Source organism: Columba livia, chromosome 2 (genome assembly GCF_036013475.1).
Source record: "Columba livia isolate bColLiv1 breed racing homer chromosome 2, bColLiv1.pat.W.v2, whole genome shotgun sequence".
NCBI lineage: Eukaryota > Metazoa > Chordata > Aves > Columbiformes > Columbidae > Columba > Columba livia.
In genome coordinates, this window is record NC_088603.1 from 73,610,024 (window position 1) to 73,634,034 (window position 24,011).

Sequence of the window (24,011 nt, forward strand, 5' to 3'; positions counted from 1 at the left end):
AGCAGACATCCACCACAACATAGCACATATTGGCTTGCCCACTAATCCTGAGCCTTTAGTTCTCAGCATGCTCATCATCCACTCCCAGGCAGAGCTTTGTACATTTCTGCTGCTCTCTCATAGAAAAGGTGACTCCTCTTCCCCACCTTCCCAGCCTGTTTTTCCTAAAGGACCTGCATCCCTCCATTTCAGCACTCCAGTCATGTGAGCTGTCCCACCATGTCCCTGTGATCCCAGGGAGCCCATAGCCCTGCAACTGCACACAGATCTCTAACTCATCCCATTTGTTGTCCATGCTGTGTGCATTAGTGTAGAGGCACTTCAGAGAGGCACCCAAGCCCGCTGATTCTCCAGGAAAAGTGTGAGTGCCTGCCCTGCCACGCTGTCCCTTTGGCACTTTCATACTGTGCTTGAGGTGGACCCCCTCCAGCTCTGTTGTGCCGAATATGAGGTACAACATTTTGCATTCTCTTTGCCAGCCCGCTCCACCACTTGCTTGTTTTATTGGGGGTTCTCATCTGCCTCCCCTGGTCCTAGTGTAAAGCTGTCCTCACCAGGCTGGCCAGCTGCATGGCAAAGATACTTTCACTACTGAAAAATCTACAGCTCTGAATTAATTGACGTTTTATAGTCAACAGTTTCTGCACAATCCATTATAGACCTTACTGAAATTTATTTTGGGTATTCTCCTTGACAGCAATGTAGATACAGGTGTGTTCCTCAGTTGGTTCAAATATATTGTTCTCACTGTTGTTCTTGAACTGTTCCTCCTTCCTCAGTCATCCGCCGTGTACTCACCTCAGTTTATGTCTATGAGGGAACAGGCAGAGATGCTAGGAGGGGGATCATAAAATCTTCCAAAATTAGGTGCATGGTAGGTGTCTGGTAAGACAGAACATAACTTCCCTTATAGAAAAAAAGATATCCCATTCCTATGGCTGTTCAAACTGTCACTACCAGACCATACCCAGAAAAAGTAGCAGTGTAGTTTCATACCAGCCCTCTGTGTTCCCCAAAACAGAGACGGATAAGTACAGACTTGGCAGCATTGTCTTAAGGAGGGTTCTGCTTCTTGAAAGTGGCTGTGGGCTCTGTAATCACCACCCAGTCCCCTGAGCCTTATTTCGGGTGCCTCAGCTATAGAAAGATAATTCTTGTGCTGAGAATGTATTAAAATATGATTAAGCAGGTCTGAGCTGCAATGAGGGTGCTAACAAAACATAGCAGTGCATGTTTTGCTGCTGCAGTGCAGCAGAGGTGAAAAAAGTATGGGGATGAGCTCCAACAGGTATGCAAGAAAGAGTTGGGCTTTATTTTGTATTTTTCACTTTTTCAGCCCAAAACGTGCCACGCCTTGTCCGATTCCGGCGTTTCTTCCGCCGGTTGAAGGTGAGGTTCCTCCTGGGCTTCAAACCACCCGCGGCCCACGGAAGGGCCCACGGAGGTCCCCGTGGGCCCTCAGCCGCCCCCCGGGCCCCACCGCTCAGCAGCCTCGGATGCGGGCGCGGGTCCCGCCCCGCTCGGCGGGAGACAATACCGCAGCCACGCCCCACCGCCGAGCTCCCATTGGGTCCGCGGCGTTCCCGCATGACGTCACCGGCAGGGCGGGGCGCGGCGCCCAATTTAAGGGGCCGCGTGGGGCGCGGCCGCTGCAGCGGCGAGTGCGGCGGCAGTTGTAAGAGCGGGGCGGCTTCGGACACCGGCACCATGCGTGAGATCGTGCACATTCAGGCCGGGCAGTGCGGCAACCAGATCGGCGCCAAGGTACGGGCCGGCGCGGAGTGGGGGCGGGAGAGCCTTCCCGCTGCGGGGTGCAGGGGTCACACCCCACGGGTAGCATGTAGCCCCGTCCCGAAAAGTAAAACGCGCCATGGCTTGCTAAGGCATCGCGGCTCCTGCTCCCGTGTCTCCAGCGGCTGAGCTGCTCTGCCAGCCGCGATGTACCCGGTCCGTCCCTGCCTTCCCGCAGGGAGCCGTGGCGACCCCTGCCCCCCCAGCCCCAGGCTGCCTCGCCCCTTTGCAGCCACGGCGCCAGCTCCTGAGGAAGTGAGCCAGAGGTGTTTCAGTGCCACGGATAAGCCCCCATCGAGGGTGTTGCAGCTGCTGTCACCTTCTTGTAGTGGCTAGAGGGTCTTAAGCCACTTCCAGACAATGGGAGACCACCAAACTGAGATACCTGGGGTTTGTCATCTTTTGGATACAAGCTATAAAATAATTATCTTGCACTTCTGTGCTCCAGCTGCATGTCTGCTCTCCATTAATTCAGCTGCTGCAGCCAGAGAAGCCCTTTTGCACTGACTCACCTTCCTCCCGAGCAGCTGCTCTGCTATGTGAGGGAGTGGTCAGGGCCATGGCATGCACGGACTGTGCTGCTGGGTGTGATTGGCACTGGCCAGCTGTGGTTAATAATTGCCCTTTTCAAAAAATGTCTTGTAGTTCTGGGAGGTCATCAGTGATGAGCATGGCATTGATCCCACTGGCAGCTACCATGGGGACAGTGATCTGCAGCTGGAGAGGATCAATGTCTACTACAATGAAGCTGCTGGTAAGTGTGTCTGCTTCCTCAGATATCCTTAAATAAATAGGACAGACATGCCAGTTCATTGAGGCTGGAAAAATCCCCGAACAAGAGCTGTCATCTGCTAGTGATGCCTCTAAGAGAGCTTTGTTCTCAGAATGGCTCTGATAACACAGTAGTCTTGGTCGAGACAGCATGTCTCTCCAGTGAAATGCGGGGAGGCGGAAGGGAGCACAGCAGGGCTCCTGTGACGCTGGCTGCTGACCGTGGGGTTGTAACGCTGGCGCTGGTTCTTCCTGCAGGTAACAAGTATGTCCCACGGGCCATCCTGGTGGATCTGGAGCCTGGCACAATGGACTCTGTGCGCTCCGGCCCTTTTGGACAGATCTTCCGCCCTGACAACTTTGTCTTTGGTAAGTGAGGCTGAGATGGAGTCGGAGCAGGAGCTGCAAGCACAGGGAAGGGTCAGTGTGAGCACACAGGTGACCTGGGGGGACCAAAGACCAACAGCATAGTAGAGGTGGAAGAGAGGAGTGAAGCCCCTGGGGTGGGGTGAGGGGGATGGTCTCTGTTCCTCCCATGGGCACTAATGCAGCACCTTGGTTTGGGTCTGCCCTCTAGGTCAGAGTGGGGCTGGCAACAACTGGGCTAAGGGGCACTACACAGAAGGTGCTGAGCTGGTGGACTCTGTCCTGGATGTGGTGAGGAAGGAGTCGGAGAGCTGTGACTGCCTCCAGGGCTTCCAGTTGACCCACTCGCTGGGTGGCGGCACGGGCTCTGGGATGGGCACCCTCCTCATCAGCAAGATCCGGGAGGAGTACCCCGACCGCATCATGAACACCTTCAGCGTCATGCCCTCGCCCAAGGTGTCGGACACGGTGGTGGAGCCCTACAATGCCACCCTCTCTGTGCACCAGCTGGTGGAGAACACGGATGAGACCTACTGCATCGACAACGAGGCCCTGTACGACATTTGCTTTCGCACCCTGAAGCTGACCACTCCCACGTACGGGGACCTCAACCACCTGGTGTCGGCCACCATGAGCGGCGTGACCACCTGCCTCCGCTTCCCCGGGCAGCTGAACGCTGACCTGCGCAAGCTGGCGGTCAACATGGTGCCTTTCCCCCGGCTGCACTTCTTCATGCCGGGCTTTGCCCCTCTCACCAGCCGCGGCAGCCAGCAGTACCGAGCCCTGACGGTGCCCGAGCTGACGCAGCAGATGTTCGACTCCAAGAACATGATGGCCGCCTGCGACCCCCGCCACGGTCGCTACCTGACGGTGGCCGCCATCTTCCGGGGACGCATGTCCATGAAGGAGGTGGACGAGCAGATGCTCAACGTGCAGAACAAGAACAGCAGCTACTTTGTGGAGTGGATCCCCAACAATGTGAAGACAGCCGTCTGTGACATCCCCCCGCGCGGCCTCAAGATGTCCGCCACCTTCATTGGCAACAGCACGGCCATTCAGGAGCTCTTCAAGAGGATCTCGGAGCAGTTCACGGCCATGTTCCGGCGCAAGGCTTTCTTGCACTGGTACACCGGTGAGGGCATGGATGAAATGGAGTTCACGGAGGCCGAGAGCAACATGAATGACCTGGTCTCCGAATACCAGCAATACCAGGATGCCACTGCTGACGAGCAGGGGGAGTTTGAAGAGGAAGGAGAGGAGGATGAGGCTTAAGTAACCTGTATTAAAGGAACTTCTGTAAAGCAGGCATGCGTACTGAATGGTGACGAAGCACGTTTTCTAGAAGCCGTGTACCCAATTATCCTGTCAGCACTTGTAACTTTGCCAGATTTCTTAATGTAACACTTCTGAATTCCAGTTATTACAATGTTTTTTGTCCTTTAATGTTAAAAGCACATAAAGGCATGTATTCTAGATCACGTTTTCTGTCTTTCTTAACACCTCTATTGGACACAGAACTATTATTCAGCCTGTGCAACAAGACTTAAGTTTAAAGACATGCCAGAAATTCTGCAGCACAGTGGTGTGCTCTGATCCACTGAGGCTTACATATTCTCAAAATGTGTGCTGCTCATGCAAGTATCTTTCATGTTGTTTCTTACAGGACTCAAATCTACCTGTAGCTTGATTGGAAATTGAAAGCCAACTAAAATTCCTAAACAAGGCAAGGACAAACACCTCTAACTTGTTTTACAGTTTAAGTCTGTAGGAAATCTTCAACTTGCCTGTTGAACTCCTCTGCAAAACGCAGGTGTAGGTTATGCTTTCCTTCTGCCATTAGAAGCAACCTTTAAAGAGGGGAAAAAAAGCCAAAACCCACTGAATATGCACTATATTCGGTGAGTATAGGTAATTAAAATATTTGATGCCTTTTTCCTTGCTCTTTATTAACCATATACAGATCTGAAGTACCTTTTAATTACTAATCCCTGTCTACATGGTTGAGAATGTGAACCACAGCAACAGTTGAAGAAACAAGCATAATACTTGCTCCACTTTGGGGAGGATGAACTAAGCTCAAAACAAGTTTTTGTATCCTAGACCCAGTTTCTATGAACCTTTCTGGTGATCTGCAAAGAAGATCATTTTCCAAAATTAATGTGAGTGGGATGCATCTCTAGAAGGTATGTGAAGTACCAGAGCTCTTTTGCCTCTTTTAGAGAACAGTGGTTGTGCTGGACAGTGAACATGCAGAAAAGATCACTCCCAAAATAGATTTCTAGTCCCCACCCAAACTTGGCCTTTGAACTTTAATCCTTCCGCAAAAAGACAAAATCCAAAACTAACACCATCCATTAAAATAAGAAATGAAATCAGGATTTCTTCAGCTCTAACAAAAGCTAAGGAATAGTATCTGTGAAGGTAAAATTTTTAGACTGTAATACCAGTATCAGTGTGACAAACCTAAAATGCTACTTGCTGTTTCTTTTGAACTGAAAAAAACTTTATACCTTAGGTATGTAATTCTAACACCTCATTGTGTGAGGGTGAGTAATGTTTTAAATTTTACCCTACCACTTACTAAGTAGTTTCAACAGTTAAAACCATTTTGACTGATAGTTTCCTATGTTGCCTTCATGTCAGCTAACCGCGTTACAGCAAGGAGGATCTTGCTTCTTTCAGTGGTAACAAGTGCCATTTAGTCTCAGGGAGAAGAGTAACTCTTCTAGCACCTCTCTGAATTTCACTAAGTCTGTTTTGTCAAAGATGAAGCAGCACACAGTTGTGCACACCTATAACACTCTATGCTGTTCCCTACTGATGTTAAGCTGCTGTAATGGTACCTAACTCTAGCCATACCACACAAATACAGAATGATGGCACACTCTTACTGTGGGTAACTGATGTATCTGCACTACAATCAGTGAAAGCTTTTTCTACTTTACTACTAGATAAAAATCAAGGCAAGAAAATTTGATGGTAGAAGCACCTGTTACTGAAAAGGTGCTAAATTTAAGGTTTTCTTCTGCTTCACAGTGGAACATGTCGTCTCCAATGCAACAAAGGAGGAAGAGGACCATGTACCTAAGTATTCATTTCTGGGAACACTGTTAGTCTGATTCTTCCTGTGATAAACACATATATTAGGGGAGCACTTCAGCATGAAGACATGTGGAGAACCCCTTTACATGTTATTGGATCACAACTTCTAACACTGTTTTCTCCTCTGCTTGTCTTCCAGAAAGAAGCTATCTGATCCTTGTCTAGTTTTTGTGATCACTTGCCTTAGTCAGCATCTGGAGCATTTTAGAGCTCAATGAAACCTAACAGGATGATGGGTGTTCTGAGCAGGGCATGTGGGAGTAACTAACTAGCAGACATGGAATAAAACACATGCATGTGACTGTTAGGAAGGTCTCTTGTTCTCATCTTTCCTGTGGCATAATGCATGTCTATGAACAGCAGGGCTGACTTTAAGGTGAATATATCACTCAGCTTTTCACAGAGATGACACCAATGAAACAGTTCCCTACACTCCGCCTTCATAAAAATGGGGTTTGTCCTCCTAATTCTTTCCTCCAGTGTCAATCATCACAGTCTGTTATTGAGTAGTAATAGAACTCTTTGTGTGTAAATCTATGAAGAAAATTCAGCTGGTGAAATCTCAGCTTTTTATAGGAAGCTGGAGATTTTAAATGAAGCAGGTGGTGCCCTGAGATTTTCTTCATAGAATCACTTCAGCTGGAAGAGACCTTCAGGATCATAGAGTCCAAGCATAACCTAACTCTAGCACTAAACCATGTCCCTAAAAACCTCATCTAAACACCTTTTAAACACCTCCAGGGACGGTGACTCTACCAGTTCCCTGGGCAGCCTGTTCTAATGCCTGACAGCCCTCTTCATGAAGAATTTTTTCCTAGTATCTGATCTAAACCTCCCCTGGCACAACTTGAGGCCATTTCCTCTTGTCCTATCACTTGCTACTTGGGAGAAGAGGCCAACCCCCTCCATGCTACAACCTCCTTTCAGGGAGTTGTAGTAATCTCTGAGCATATTTGTACATTTGTTTTTTTTTCCTCATTTTGCTTTTCTTAAAAACGCTGAAGATTCATGGCACAGTTGAAGAAACAAAATCTTTGAGGTTGATGTTCACACCAACAAGGCACAGCAAACGTAGGTATCCTATGCTTCTCTCCAGTAACTGGGAATATCTCTCCATTCATAGCACCTGAATTCAATGCTCCACTGAATGGGGCAGAACTTATTTCTCTTGCAACAAAAGTATTGAAATGGCCATAACAGAGGAGAAATTTCCTTTTTCAACAAATGTTAGGGGAACGCTTCAGTGTGTGGAGTGGAAAGAGGAAAAGGATCTTACTTGGTTTCTCTTGGAGAACATTAGGAAGGAGCTTATTAAAATATTGTACTTTTATCACAAGAAAGGTTCAGCTACACCATTTGCATTGTAACTTGCTAGTGAAGTTTAGAACAGTTCTGTCTGTGGAAGAAACAACTTGTCCAAATAGTTTGTGGTAGTGATTATGTGTTGTTTGTTTGTGTGTTTTGTTGGGTTTTTTGTTGTGGGTTTTTGTTTGTTTGTTTGTTTTTTATGACTTTGTGGATTTGAACTTCTTCATTTCTTCAACAATGTTTTATAAATACTCCATCATATAACTTACCGGGAGCCTTTGATGTGCCTATGAATGTATTCTGCATGAGCCCTTGGAACCAAAGGGTCTTTCTCACCATGAATTATAAATGTAGGGCATTTAATATCTGGCAGCAACTCTTGGCAGATATTACCTAGGGAAAAAAAATAAATTAAGGTCACACTTCATTTTAAAGTAGTATTAAACACTGAAACTGCTTCTGTAAAGGACTGTGAACTCCACTGGGTTCTAGCTATCTCCTCTCCTTGTGGACAGCACGCAATTAATCTGCAGAACTGTAATTAACACTTCTTTCTCCAAAATGTTATTTCACTGAAATTTGCTTCATTAATGGATACTAGCACAAATGGATAGAGTGAATGAGGTACTTCTGTCCCACATTTCCCTCCGTCTCTCTTTGACTGTTCAAAGCAAGTATATGCAGCTCTTCCCTGACTTTGTTCTTTTCAGCCTGAGTCTTAGGTCCTTTGTGTTTAGGCTACTCTTTGTCACACTGGTTGTCCATTAAAAGATTTGCTACTTTTATTAACAAGTTAACTTTGATTGTACTCAAGCCTGTTCCACCTTCCAGACCCTTTGTGGTGTGCAATGAATAACCCTTTCAGACAATTTATACTAAAACTATTCAAAGGTTATTCTCCCTGCCCATTCTTCTTATAGAACTTCAAGAATAATTTTATGCTTACTAGTCTTTAGTCTCACTAGAAGTAATTTTAATGCTTTTCCTTAAAGATTCTTCTATTTATCCCCCTTTTCTTTTTCCCTTGTCCCTTAGTAACCCAGTTTCCATACTCTTTGCCTAACTTGCCATGTTCCTGCAAAAGAATCTGTGGGCAAAACATACTTGATGAGTTTTATGTTCCATTTCTCTCTGAGTCAGCTTTGGTTTATTTGTAGTTGTAGCCTTGCAGCTATCAACAGCTGTACAGTTAATGTTCATATACGCACAGTTTCCTTAGCTCTAAAGTCATACACCATTTCACTGAGATTTTCCAATTGTTTGGTTATTTATATAGTCTCAGTTTGCAGTTCTGCTGGTTAAATGTTTTCATTTAGAACATTTCACACATGGTCCTCAAACACCTGCACAAATGTTGACTGTTTTTCAGAACAAGTAACAAGTAAATTTAAGTTATTTACCTAAGGACATAGTTGGCAGTCAAACTATTATTTCCTACTTTCTACTCCTAAACCTGTTTTGTACTATAACCACTAGATTGTATTTACTCCAAAAACACAGAACAGCAGGAAGAATCTTGAATTTTGCAGTGTTACGCAACTCATATGGTTTCATTCAATGCTGGCACCTTCTAAAAATTCACTTCTTATGGCATTTCACACTAAAAACTGTCTCATTTAGGGCAAATAGTCTATTTCTTAAACAGAGCTTGAGTTGAATTTTTGACCAATAAAGGCTTTGCTGTCCTCCTTTTATCTCAGATGAGTTCTATCAATGCCTTTTCTTGTATTTGCTATATCTGTACCTTTTGTGCAGTGTCTTAACTCAAATTCCAAGGAGGACTATTGTAGTCTAAGTCACCCTCCCCAAGAAGGAAAAAACCTGCAGTTTGATGATTTCTTTTTTTTTTTTTTTTTTCAGGAAATATTAGGCTTTGTCCAATATCTGACCCAGTTACAGCATCTAGGTAATTAATCTCCTTGTTACATGTCTCTAGGTGGCTTATTTTTCACAGTCACTCCATCTCACCATGTTTGAGGCATGCGCAGGCAGTAAAAGGATGTCACAGCCAGAGTTTCACAAGCCTAGGCTTTGGACTTAAGAATAAACTAGTTTTAAGGAGATACAGAGATGCATTCTAGAAATGGTATCATAAAATCAGATAATAATTTGTTACATCACTCTACTGGGAGAACTTCTAGTACCTGATCACAAGCAAAACTTTATGGAAAAAACATGACATGAAGGAGTGTTTTCCTTGTAGTACCTGCTGCCTATTAATGCCTTTCATTATGAGAGCTACAGGAAAATGTATTAGAATCACAGACTCCTTATATTTCTGCTTTAGGCAAATTAAAAGCAATTTTTCTCTGAATTAAAACGGAACTGTAGGTATCCTTGGCTGCAAAAGTCTATGTAGAGTAATTGTAGAAATCTTCAGACATGAATATTTAATAATTATTTTGTCTAGTTTAGCTATTCTTTTCAGATTTTTAAACACCTAGCCTGTGTCAATACTGTTTCCTAATTCTGAGTTCCTGAAATTTGAACTTCCTTCTTTTTTAACTCATTATACGCTACTAGTTTTGAAATAGTGCTTCAGCTCCTGTTTGCAGGAAACTGAATGAACATGCCTCACTTTTGGGATATCTCAACATGTCACCAAGAGGTAATACTTTGACACTGAACACTGAGAGGAGAAAGAAGCTTGAGCAGTATCCCTCCTTCTCAGTCTGCCCAAAAGCAATGATTTAATAATGTTGTTTTGTGGCAGAGCAAGAGGAGAGTGATCAGCTAATGCTTCCCATAAATGTGTTTTTCTCCTGTACCTTGCTGGTTCCGTGAACCATCTAGAAAGTAATTGCTTTATTCATGAGGATGAGTCAGACTCAGGTTTTAATGCCATATGCAGTCCTTCCTTTACTGGCTGCTAGGAGTACTGTTAGATTTTTTATTTTTTTTATTTATTTTGTAATCCAGAACTGTCTGCTACTATAATTGCTTCAGTTTAACATTGTAAAAGTCTTACCATCTGATTTTTCAGCAAAGCGAGATATTCCATCTACCCAAGCCTCACAGGTTTTTGCAAAGTATTTAAGTCCATACATCTCTTCTAGTGGTTTCTTGACTTTTTCACTCCATTTTGAAACATCTCGGATGCCTACATAAAATAACATTGAAATATGTTAAGTCCTTTCCAGCACGAAGATATAACCCAGTACTGTCAACACCTAATATGAGTAAGTTTTTAAACCAGACTGCAGATGTGTATTTAAAATTTGAAATTGCACTGAATGTTTTTAAATAATTCATACTACGGAAAGGATATATAAAAAGGCAGTTTTATGATCTCTGCTGGGGTCTTTCTGAGCTGCAGAAGGATCATCTTGTTATCGTGGTCACAAGGAACAACAGAAAAAAAATAAATTATCAAAGGACTCAGTCCTAAGACTCCTGATGCTTCTTTTTGAAGGGTTTGCAGAAGAGGAGCTCAAGGAGGTATCTTGTGTATAAAAAGGGGACTGTTTCTTAATGGTGTGCCAGGGCTGGCAATTATTTTTAATATCCTTCAGCCTTTTGCTTTGGCTCATGGATGGAAGTTCTTCCATCCTACCAGTATTCAGAGGAAGGAAGTTCTTACTAAGGCATTCCAGCAGGCTGACATCATGGTACATTTGCCATGATCTTACAGAAAAACAAGCAATTCTACTTAGTAGAGCCCTGTGATTCATGGCATGCTGGCTAAAGTCGTACAAATAACTTGACCCTTTAGTTATTTATTTATCAGATTTACCTATTTTTTCCCCTCAAATTTCCAGTACTGTTCACAAACCAGATATCCACAGGGATGACTTTCACTAAACTGTATTTCAGTTGTACAGCCTTGTATGGATAAAGCTCAAAACAATGTTGGCATAGTAGAGAACCTGAAAGAGACCTGAAAAGTACTGAATCACAAAACAGCAATGTATGCTATTAGCAAAACTTTTGACTGGTTTCAGATGGGAATTCAGGGAAGAAAGGAGCAAGGTGTTAACAAGCAGAGCCTGTCCAGCCAAATGAGAAAGGTAGCAATGGTTGAAAGTGCTTTATAGCAGGATCGGATTGGAAATGAGTTTGCTTACTCCAGGCTAGCTGTTACTGTTTCCCTTAAAGAATCTCCTGGTTTACCTTTGTGGCTGGCATCAATTTAAAAAGGGAGGGGGGAAGCCAATGTTGAAAGGACATAGATACCAAATAAATGCCTTTCTCTCCTACCAAACCCTGCCCTGCAGCTGAGATGCCCCGATGGGTTGGCTGTAGGCTTGCACTGCTCCTCCCTGAGCTCCAGCACCCGGAGAGAGATGTTGAAAACACCACCATGGAGGGGTCAAAAGTCAGCATTGCTGTGGGTGTTCTGTGTAAAGTAAGACTTCTTTATTTATTAATTTATTCAACATTTTAGCCTTTTGGCTGATACTGACATAGATTTCATAATTATAGAATAAGAACTTGATAAATACAAAAGCATGTAAAGAAATAAAGCATCACTTTCACAGAGCTAAAAAGTGTTTTTCTTATTGAACTAAAAATATACTACTACTAACAGAAGTGCTTTAGTTTAGGTAAGTACATATGTGCATCACATACACTTGTAATTTAGCTGAAGACAGATTTCCCAGCTGGTATAAATCAACCTCCAGTCATTAATATGATACTATACTGAGTTACACTTATTGCAGGCCTGTGTGGTTAACTTTTAATTTCAAAAAGAAAGATGGTCCCTTTCTGAGTTCACTAGCACTTTTTGCTCTTTTCCTTTAGAGTGACAAATAATCAGATTCTATTTCACGTGGCTGGAACAAGGATAAGAAATCCCACGCTTCTTTACTTTGCAAAGGTTTTGTAACCACAATAATTAACTTCAAAGGAATGCAAATTAGAAAGGCATCCTGGGACACTCGCTTGAATGATTTATTTGCTTCCTGAACTCAAATGGTAAGTTATGAGCTTGTTTTCTTGTCTATGTATTCTATAGGCCCTAGGGGCAAAAGCTGTTATGTGCTAGCCCAGTGATTTTCTGTGAACCTTGTTTAAAGGTTGTACAAGACGTGAGAAAAGAAATCAAGCCTGAGGTCAATGGTATTATTTGGAATTTATTTTTAGGAATTTGTTACAGCAACAAAAATTTGACTTTCTGAAAACTACTGATGAGCTATTATAACTTACGCTTTTCAGCAGCTTAAGTTGGTAAGGACTTGTTAAAAAATCTATTATATTACCCCTATAGTACCTGTTAGGGAGTTTCTCACTATGACTTTAATCTATCCCTATACTTAGAAACCTGGTGAATTTTGTGTCCTCAACTCTGCCTCTACTTAGCTGTTACATGACTAAAATTCCTAGGTCAAGAAGAAATGAAAATAAATCTTTTATGATACGATATTCAGTTTGTACATACCATTATAAATTCTCACATCCTCTTGAGTAACGCTGGCATTTGCTCCCCAGACAACCAACTTGTGGATAAGCGTTGGATACTTTGCAGCTGCAATCAGGGCTGTAATTCCACCATCACTCCACCCCAACAAAGAGAACTTCTTAAATTTCAGTGCCTTGATTTGTACAAGAAAGTTATGTGCAATTCATCAGCTGGTTGTACAAGCAAATACCAAATATTTCTTGAAAACTAACTGTACAAATTTAGATGCAACACTATAGTTGAACTATAGTTAGCTTTCATAATTAGAAAATATCATTTTCCTGCTATACATAAAAATACTTAAGAAAAGGTCAATTATTTAGCAAACAAGAAATTATACCTGCCCTTCCAACTTTCTACAACTATTTAATGAAACAGGCAGTAGCCATATTAGATTCTTGCTGCATTTAGAAAAGCTCTTTTGAACTTAAGAAATGTTTCTTTACAACAGAGAGTAAAGACCTTTCCAGAGAGCCTGATGGTATTAAGAATCTGTGGATTTTCATGGTATAAAGTTGGCAAAGGCTATCACAGTGTGGGATGGTATGTAACCCAAGACTAAGACGAAACTGAAAAGAAAAAAAAAAACGTTTAAGACTTGAAAAATGGAACCCAGTTATCTAATTTACTGATGCCAGCTGATCTAAAGAAAAACCTGCTCTGTAACAACCAAAAAAATGCTTAAAGTATTTGCTACATGATTGTATCAAATTTTAGTGCCTAATTCACGTTTTCTGAAGCTTTTATGTGCATGGTGAATTGCAGTTCAAAACATTAATAATGAAATTCCTCCTCCTCAAAAAGGAAGTCTCAGGGCAAAAAATATGACGACCAAGATCTTAACTCATTCTGACTTGTCCAATGTTTTCCACTAGAATTTGAAACTCTTGTTTCCTTATATATCACAATCTATGGCAGGGGGTACCAGCAGGGACAGGAGAGAGGATTTTGTGTGTCTGATATTCAGGATGCAAAGGGTGGGAAAGGTAAAGGCACTCCAGAGAAAATGCATCTACAGGTTGTACAGGGACGATATTCAATAGTTAAGCAGTATTTGCAGTTTTGCATATAGAGATCTCAGTTTGGAAACTCTTTTGCAAACAAACATAAAGATTTCAAAGGGATTTGTTGTTGTTTTTGCAGAAATTACAGCCTTTTAGGTATGACTAAGGAAGACAATGTACTTCTGGAGGAAAAAAGAGCAAGTAAGTTGAATGGGTTGTTTCGGTGTTTGGTGGTGTTTTTTTTTTTGTAAGTCCAGGCCTGCTTTCATTGGAGAGAAGAATGCAAAAATGTCAGCAATGAGAGAAACAACTACAGAAAGATAAAAAGCAGTTTCTAGTCTGGAAACTTAAGTCCTGCTTGTAAACTCAGTCCTCAGGTGAGGCATAACGTTATCAGTCAACTTGATACCTAGTAAGCTTCTACTACTATCAGGTTTTTCTGGTTTTGGCTTCTTACTTGGTATTAGGCTTGCTGTAGTGTTGCTCGATATTACATTTCACCCAGCTAAGTCTGAAAAGAAAATAAAGTAGGGAAAAGAAAGGGACCTGTAAGGTAAGAGCTGAGAGCAAGAGAAGAGAACTTTGAATTTCAGCAGCTGATCACTAGCTGGCTCTGGCCTGCTGAAAAATCAGTTATCTGTGACGAACTTTGAGTGTTGAGCTGCTTAAGGGTTACTGGTGCCTTGGCAAGTTTCAGGAATTGGCGGCAGTGCTTGTAAAGCTGAAGTTTTTGCTGTTGCTGGCGCTGTTCCCCCACTGCCAGTAGCAAACTACAGATCTCAAAGTTGGCTGATGAGTGGAATAGCTGGTTAAATTTTTTGTTCTGCATGCCAGGTTATTTACCAGTGCTTCAACTGCAATCTATTTGCTTCCAATATTTCTCTTGTTTAGCAGCCATTATCTTGTTGCATTCTTTGGCTTGTCTCAGGATGCATTTCCAGCAGGAGGAATTTAACTTAACCTTTGCAGCCTTCCAAAAAACAATGTGATGTAACAGATGTGTTGGATATGGTATGCACGTTTGCTTGCTTAAATCTTTAACTACTTACAGTACAGGCCTCTACCTAACACTGACAATAACCTGAGAGTTGGTTGCACAGCTGGTCGCACAGCTCAGGTCTGTGGGTGATTTTGTGCTGCTTTTACCCTGTAAGTGAAATCTCCTCCATCCCAGACTATGTGAAATCCAAACAAATGATCACATATGCTATGACAGGAGTAACTTAGAACAGTGAGTTGCAATGCAACAGCACTCTGCACTGAATGCTTTCATTGGATCACAGGGAGTATATTACAAGTAAGGGTTGCAGCTGATCTACAAAAACTTGGAGAAGTCTAAGCTCATCCTTTCACTAGGTCAGCAGCTCCATAAGTATCAATACTAATTATTTCCATAATGATTGTTTTACTGTTATTGGCCTTTGCTGGCGTTAGGCAATGGGATGGAGTGCAGCAAATGGCCTCAAATGCATTACACTCCTTTTATTTCAAGCAACCTCCTTCAGAGAACACATGCGGTGCCAGAGAGCAGACTTGTCTGAATCAAGGTGCTAAATACTCTGCAGAATTCCAGTTTTTGTTATTTCACAGAAACCCTGCAGAACTCACAGCTCCAGCAGAGACACCAGAATCTGAAGGAACCTTGAATAAAGGTTCTGAAGTCTCACCTGTATGGATGGGTTTTTTGGCCAAGATGACATATGTATATATATCAATATAAAGCCCTCTGTAGGAGTTATGACTTTGTTTTCTTCTGAAAATCCTAGCCGGGATGATTCCTGGGGATTTCTGCTATCCTTTATGTTATGCTAAAATAGAAGCAAGTTACCCATGCTTGGAAAGATTTTAATAACTTGTTATTATATGCTTTCATCAATAAATATGTTCAAAAAACCAGGATGCTCTGCCTTATTTGTTTTGGCAGCTTTAGAGATTGCTAGGCTGTGGTCCTGTTTGACTGGAAGCTACATGGTTACATACTCTTTGGGCACAGCTCTGTTTTCTTTTTTTCATTTATTAGTATTTGAACAGAGGCAGGAAAGGGGGTTTCAGACATTTAGACTGGAAGTTTGTCACCTATCCATGGCAGCATCTTTATTTTCTTTGTTAGTGTAGCAGAAGGAATTGGTGACTTACAGTGCAGAGAGACTGCTTTTATGGTTACAGGGCAAAACTGTGTCTTAATCCTGATTCTGCTGTCAGACTTATTTTGTTTTGCGATGCAGAATGCTCCAGGAAGGCTGCATTTCCAGTTTCAGATGGGTTTCTGCAAGGTTTCTGCTTATTAAATACAGTTGGATTGACTGTCTGAATCTTGTCTCATGTTTTTGGAATTTTAATGCTTAACACGGCCAAAGAGGCATAGCTTAATGTAACAAAGCCAAAATAATAGTTAAAACTAAAACAGAAAATGTTAGCACTTATAGGATGGAATAAAAGAGGAACACAGAAACACGGATTTGAAATAAAAAATTCTGCAAGATGAAGAAGTAATAACAGCTTTAGGCCATATTCTTTATAATCACAATAGCTGTATTAGTTCTTAAGATCTGGTACGATCACAGGAACCCTTTGAATTCCCACAAACATAATTCCAGTAATATGCTGTAAAATGCAAAGTGTCAAGTTAATTTTAAAAATCAAATGTTTCTTGAAATTGAATAAAGGCAAAATGTCAAGACTCTATTAGATAGAGAACCTTAATGTTTCATTACTGTAATCCCTTCAGTTAGAGCACTTGGCATAGACTTCAGTTTTATATACACTTTACCTAAACTTACATGATTCTTGGATGCAAACCTCTTAGGGCAGGGTCTTGGGATGAAAACATATTGCTTTATAATTAATTCCCACTGCTAAACCTCTGTGTATACTGCAGAAGAGATGGAAGCACTATTTTCCAGAATAGTGTGCATCTACCCAGTTTTAAGCCTTCATTTGTATGCTCTTTTACTTAACTTGCTACCTGCTGGAAACAACCTGCTTAACAATACTCTTCCTCCTTCTCATAATGTAAGGAAAACAGTTTTTAAATATATATGTAAAAAATAATAAAATCTTGAAATAGATTTACCTGCATAAGATCCACAGCATCTTTTGCATCTCTCTCAAAGAAATCTGGAGGAAAGTCACGAGATGGAGGAATGGACTGTCCATATCCCCGAGGATCCCAAGCAACAATTGTGAAAAGTTGCTTATTCATAGACTTAAGCTGTGGTCCAAAATCAGTTTGACCACTCCCTGAAACATATTTTTTCAGTTACAGTAACCACCATAGTATACACATAGTATACATATTCTAAACGGAAACCTGGGGAAACTTTTACCTTAATTCTAAAAAAAAAAGAGATGATTCATCAACTGCTGTACACTTTATTTCTAATTGTAAATAACCATTGCAACTCTCAGAAAGGAAGTACCAGAATAAAAATCTTTAGAACTACCTACAATATTCCCAGAGCAAACCATTTCTGGCCGGTGTATAAGCTTATCAAAACTTGTGCTCTACATGGATGCTTTAAAAATCTTAAACTGAGTTACCTGGGCAGGGATTTCTTTTTAGCAGACTTAAAGCACTAGCATGGTCATTGCTGTTTGTCCAAACAGCACAGAAGAAACTGAAAGGGGAGGAATATACTGACTCAAGCTACAAATTTGTAGGTGAAAAGCACTGTGCAAAACATTTGTTGTTATTTGATAAAATACTTCTATGATAATAAAGCTCAGCTTAAGGCACCAGTAAATACTTCTTTGCCTGAGGAGACAGTGCTGATACAAAAGCAAAAAACTGTAAGTTCTGATTTTTCTAATACGTATGTTACCAAAATAAGCCAAATGTAGCCATTTTTCTGATGCAGAACAGTTTATTTTATATATGGCTCAGACCTTCAAAGAATTAAAAAATTAAGTACTCCAGTCTATTGCACTAAGCTACCTATGAACACTAGCATGAAGGTAGTAAGACTGAAATCTTTTTCCTATTTAAATTATGGTCTTGTGGTTACAGAATCATAAGCTACTTGACTAAAGCCTGTTCAGATTGAGTATATTCAAATGATGTACATCAAATATCAAATTGGCTATCCATTGTTATATTAAAAAGGCCATTTAAGGGCATTTGAGTTTTTTTTCTGTTTACTTGGAGAAATACGTCCTCAGATACCTCCTCCTATACCATCAACTTGTCTAAATGATAAAAAGGCTGTATACAGCATACCATAATGAGCTGACTACAGCCTGACATGATCTCTTCTCTCTTACAATGCCAATTAATAGCTGGAGTCAGAAGAAAAATATCAGGTTGTTTGAAAAACACCAATGCAACCTGATTAATACTAATCACGATTTCTTACACAGGCTTTGTATGACTCTCTGCACTATCATGCATATGCTTGCTGTACTATATTGTTTGTAACTTAAAAAAAAATCCACAAGGCTGAAAGCATATCTGAATGCTGTGTTTTCTTAGTACTTTTCTAGTTAAAAGGGAAACATCATATTTGTTTTAATGTAATTTACAACTAACTTAGAGACTAATTAATTCTGTTTAACTAAAAGCACTATCTGGTTGCCATGACACACTTACTAGTCTGTTAATACTGTAAGTACTATACAATAATATTGAAAACAGTATCAGTACAAAAGGAAGAAGTATGTCCAAGTCGGAATGTAAAGCCCACCCCCACATGTTGCCCAAAAACATTCAATCATAAATTTAATAAAGGTAAACATATTAAGTCTGACTATTAAAGTTTGTAATAATGCTAACTGAACAACATATGACTACCAAAGCACCCCTAGCATTAACTTTTTCCCACCCTTCCCTTGAGAATTCTTTGAAAGAAAGAACCACTTCACAAAGACTTGAAAATATTGCTGCCAAGAAGAACAAATGTTTCCTGCTCTTCACTTCCTGACATGCTATCATCTCGATCCAGCAACTGAGTTGTGTGAGCACAACTCTGAGCACAGTAATGGTCCTACTGACAGCCTGCTATGAAGTAAGTCTGATCGGTTCTTTAGAACTGCAAGAACCCAGGGGGAAAAAAAAAAAAGGGCTGTGTTAATTTTAAAAGATTGTTATCAAAAGCAGAGGTCTCAATGGACAGATACTGCTTAGTTAGCAGAACCTGTTGCCAATCTCAAAAAGCCATTGTGAATCTTAATGATGTTGCCCTGAATAACCAAAAAATGAAAACACATTTTTAAGCAAAAGGAAGTCTCAACTATGCCTTTTTTTGCTATGATAATGAACTGCAAGTGCTGCATTATGCCTATTAATTCAACTGGAATGCACCTAGTTTCTAAAATGGAATGCATAATTCAGCCTGTGTAACAAATAAAGCTGACCTGATTTTTCCCCTGTTGTTTTGCATCTATTTTCCACTTGTGCTGGACAACCCCTTTATACAGTTAAATCCAAAAGTGTGAGTGACAACTACACAAGTCCAAGACATTGTGTAAAAGGTGCCTGGTGAGATAAATGAAATCTTGAGAAACTGTTAACTGACTGTAATAACTCTGCCTTTTCCTATCTGCTGTACGTGTAGCAATTTTTTAAATGACCATGTTCCATAATCAGATATCAAACATATTACAACATAGTTTTGTGCATTCTAGCTTGAAACTGGATGGCAAAAGAGTTGGGCGCTCCACAAAGATAAGACAAAATCTCCAGACCTAGCATTCCGGGAAGCAGAAGAACTGCATGGCTTCCTTCTCCTGTCTGCTGATAATGCAGGTTGACTCCATTCACTTGGACTTTGGCTGATGTTACTGAAGTACTAGGGATGCGGAGAAGGGAGAGAAATAGGGAAAGATTCAGACAGTTAATTCTTATTACTACATGGTCATTCAAGAAATACAGAATAATTACTTTTTCTAGATGTCAATGACAATACAGCGAGATTTATATGGGTCACTTGCCTTTCAAGGGTGCACAGAAGACTAAATAAAAACTTGTTAGGAGCAGAGCAGTACCCAGTTGTAACCGCTACATAACATTTGTACTTAGGTTTCAATAAATGTAGTTAAATTACTTAAATTAAATGTGAGGAAAAAAAGAGACTTGACTGCAACAAGGGGAATATAAAAGCAGCTTCCCATGGCTACAGAAATGTGTCGAGAGAAATATATGAGAGGAGAAACCCCATTCTGTCACAGCATAAATTTTGAAATGGCTGCTCTTCACCTTGTTATTACAAGGCCTCTCAATTGCCAAAGAAATCACAATCTATTATTATGGTTCCCCATAAACCAGAGGGTCTAAAACAAAAACCACCTTGCACTGGGATAAGGGTGGAGAAGAAGGATGTGATAATAATATTTCTGTCAGTGTAATCTCAGCAGGACGTAATGCTTAATTGCAAAATACCACCTGACCAAAAAACCCACTCACTAAAGAAGTACCACAAAAACTGATTGTGGAAGCCTCTTCTCAGCCCTGGCCGTTATACCCCGACATCAGCTTTCAGTACAAAACAAGACATGTGTAAATGCAAACAGGTCATCTGAGATACCATGTCTAGATACAAACACCTGGTGAGAAAGCAAAAGCAGCACAAATTGAAGGTATCCTCTTAACAGAACAAACCATTGCAAGGTCTCCCAAGCAAGTTTGTGTGCTAATGGTTGCAAGGCATCCTTTCAACAACCTAATTTTATTTAAAGGTAGTAATATGATATTAATTTTGCCATTTGGCTACCTAATGGTTAATCCCGAACTTCTCAATTTACCTAGATAAATGTTCTTGCCTCATGAATTCAATCAATGTGAATTTCACACACGTACTTACAGAAATGTTGTTTTCCAGTCTTCGTGTAACAATAATATCTATTTCCTTATATGTACCATGCAACTTACTAAAAATTCAATTTTAACATATAAAATCTGAACTAACTACAGCATGTAAGCATAGTCTCACTCATATAGAGACTAAAATGATGGATTAAAGGTAAAAAAATCCCATAAACTGAAATTTTTGTCATAGGGCAAATGAAAATGGACTGTTTTACAGAACAGGATCTGCTCTTTCTACCTGTGCAGATCTGTGACAAGAACAGAGCTCAAAGAAACTCATCGCACCATTATGACTTCAGTGAAATTTGCTGAACTATTATGCAAATGTGATTCAAGTGATTAGTTTGACTGTAATGTTAAACCTCCTTTAAGTCCATGTATCACAGCTGATGTGGCTTTAAACTTCATAACTTGAATTCTGAAAGTAGCACTCAGATGGCCTTCTTATCCCTTTTTGAATACCTGAGTTTTGCTTTTTTCTATTTATACATTTTTTTAATATATACCATCTTTTGGTTTGTCACGTACTTCAAAAGGCTATTTTATCCTAGTTCTCACCACAGCAAATGAGCAACTTGCTCTTATAAATTTTTATAGAAACGTGTTGGTTTCTTTTTTCTTGCAGTTAGCAATTGCCCCAAACATTTCCACTTCTGACTAAAATGGAAATAATGACCATCTAGCTACCTTCTCCTAAAACAAAGGTAACCAACAGGTAATTTAGGCAAGGGATGCATATTCTGCTTTCCTGACTCAGATGTGATTTTTTTAAACAGTTCTACATTATTTTGGATTAATTATTAACATCAGGGAGTTGAAAATTTCACAGGTTATGCTGTCTTTCTGTTCTTGGATCATAGTGTAAAGTTCAATGAAATTCAGGAGTTTCATGCGCAGAGTATTTTCAATACTTTCTGGACTAAGAACAAATTAGTTGTTGTTTTCTGTGTGTGGGTGTGGTGGTGGGTTTTTTTGGTGGTGTTGGTTTTTGGTTTTTTGGTTTTTTTTTAATGTGCTGAGACACTGCACTGGAACTAGCTACACCTAAACCAGATTGGGTCTTCCCCACACCAAGCTTCTTTGAGTCTGAAATACATTCAATATGGATGTCAGCATGAAGACTTTTGTAAAGTTTTCTTAAAGACTGCATTTTCCACTGGTTGGCATAATCAGAAACCATGTTAAAGCAAAACAAAACAAAAAAACCCCCACTATGTTGTAACTGAATTAGTAGTGTTAAGATATATAGCTCTTTGAGAAGCATTTAACACATACTACCTATGTTTACCAAGACGGCACAGATGCAGAGCAGGCAGATCTTGTACTGTGCCTTGCTGGAGGCCAAACTTCACCTCAGGCTCTGTAGGAGCAAGCTTAATCTGCAAACTACCTTCCTGTTCCTGCTGTGCTATGATAGAACCTAGTCTTTATCTGTGCAAGGAAAACAAAATGCAGTATTATGTCTGTTTTACTTAAGATTTGCAGAATAAGCGGTATTATATACATATTACATATATATATGTACTCTCTTCATAACTTCAGCGGCCTCCAGGGCACACCTTGTCAGCGGTGGCACAGAAGCCGGGCGTTCAGCAGCACGTCCAGCCTTGCAGGGGAAAACGGAGCCGCAGAGGTGAGGGTGACAGACGGACGGGAAGTGGCTGCGGAGCTTTGCTTGCACAGCGAAAGCAGCGAGAGAAAAAGCTCTTCGCCCCCCCCAAAGCGAGACGAACCTCCCTGAGTAACCGCAGTCCGCCTACAACTACCGTCCTCACCTTGTCCCTCCCCCCAATCTACACCCCCACTGCTAAAGCACTTTGTTCACCCCGCAACCCCCCGGTGACAGCCACCCGGACCTGTCCAGTATCACATTTCCTCAAGCCCCGGGCGGAGGGGAGGGAGCCTGGGAAGGTGGTGGCTGTGGCTTTTACCCGTAGGAGGCGGCCGGTCCCCGGCACATGAGCAGCGCAGCCCGGCCTGCGCTCCTCCAAGCCATATCGCCCACCGACGCCGTTCTGCCGAGGAACGGAGGAGAGCGGAGGGAAGGCGGGACGGGCTCCTCTCTCCTCCCCTTCCTTGTTGTCCCCCCGCCCTGTCAGCTCCTCCGCGGCCCCGGAGGTGCCAGTCACGGGTCACAGAGTAGACTAGAATCGATTTTAGTTGGAGGAGACCCTCAGGATCATCAAATCCAAACACAACCTAACTCTAGAACTAAGCCATGTCCCTAAGAACCTCATCTAAACGCCTTTTAAACACCTCCGGGGATGGCGACTCCACCACTTCCCTGGGCAGCCTGTTCTAATGCCTGACAGGCCTTCTCGTGAACCATTTTTTCCTAATATCCGATCTAAACCTTCCTTGGCGCAACTTGAGGCCATTTCCTCTTGTCCTATCACTTGCTTCTTGGGAGAAGAGACCAACATCCCCCCCTGCTACAGCCTCCTGTCAGGTAGCTGTAGAGAGCGATCAGGTCTCCCCTCAGCCTCCTTTTCTCCAGGCTGAACAGTCCCAGTTCCCTCCGCTGCTCCTCATCAGACTTGTGCTCCAGACCCCTCACCAGCCTCATCGCCCTCCTCTGCACTCTCTAGTACTTCCCCGCTGAGGGGGTGCCCTGGGACTGAGGGCAGCCAGCACGACACTGCGCTCCCTCGCCACTTTCCGGGCGCTGAAGCCCGTTCCCCGGGCGGCAGGAGGGGCCCTCGCTAAGCTCAACACTCAGAGACCGCCGCAGACGGGACTGCCAGCCGGTACCCGCGCTCTGATTGGCGAGTACCAGTGTCACTCAGGGCGGGGCGGGGCGCTAGCGGCCGTTACCGAGGGGAGGGTTTGGCGCCTCCGCTTTGGCGCCCCGCCCCTCGGCGGGGGTTAACGGTCCTCCCACGGCGGTTTGCGCTCTCCGTGTGGGAGCGTTGGGGTGGGAGTTGGGAGTCGTCGATTTCTCCTTCCGAGTCATGCTTGATCCCTGATACCACCTGCGACCCCCGGAAAGGGAAGTGCTGGCCCCGCTAGAGGCAGGAGCCGTGGGCTCCAGGCCGTGCCCTACCGTGACCTGCCCTGTCTTGTCCTGCAAGCCTAGAGAGGAGAGCAGCGTCCACCCCCGTGGCAGGTGGTCCAGCTGCGCCACTGGCTGTGACGGGGAGCAGGGCTCTGTGAGCCCCTCCATTCTCTGCAGGAGGCAGACACCCGCCTCGACACAGCTCTGCCTGAATGAAGATCTCTGTCTTGAGAGATACAAGGGACCAAGTTGTGAACTGCACCTCCAGCTCTGCCCGTGATGCCAGGAGCTCTACGGACTGTTAAAAACAGAACATGCGATGGTCATCTGTGGTTACAGATCTGCCTGGAAAAAAGCTCCCTGTGCAGCTGAGGCAGTTGGGACAGTGAGGGCAGCTCTGGGGACTGCAGCTCTCCCAGGGCAATGCCTTCAGCATGCTGACCCCAGGCCCTTGAAAGGAATCATTAACTCTGC

The 24,011-nt window shown here is 42.4% G+C and overlaps 2 protein-coding genes across 2 annotated transcripts; one reads left to right on the plus strand and one right to left on the minus strand.

The window, feature by feature from the left end:
• The first annotated feature begins 1,597 nt into the window (after window positions 1–1,597).
• Window positions 1,598–4,401, plus strand: LOC102093027 (tubulin beta-1 chain). The gene is made up of 4 exons (XM_005506705.3): window positions 1,598–1,764; window positions 2,437–2,545; window positions 2,821–2,931; window positions 3,140–4,401. Exons 1-4 carry the CDS (start codon window positions 1,708–1,710, stop codon window positions 4,198–4,200), a joined length of 1,338 nt encoding a protein of 445 aa, XP_005506762.1. The 5' UTR covers window positions 1,598–1,707; the 3' UTR covers window positions 4,201–4,401.
• BPHL (biphenyl hydrolase like) lies at window positions 4,340–22,632 on the minus strand. The gene is made up of 7 exons (XM_005506704.3): window positions 22,474–22,632; window positions 19,423–19,526; window positions 16,817–16,983; window positions 12,719–12,872; window positions 10,307–10,438; window positions 7,608–7,731; window positions 4,340–4,775 (listed from the first exon to the last, which is right to left on the minus strand). The coding sequence occupies exons 1-7, from the start codon at window positions 22,536–22,538 to the stop codon at window positions 4,685–4,687; spliced, it is 837 nt and encodes a 278-aa protein (XP_005506761.1). The 5' UTR covers window positions 22,539–22,632; the 3' UTR covers window positions 4,340–4,684.
• Between the last annotated feature and the right edge of the window lie 1,379 nt (window positions 22,633–24,011).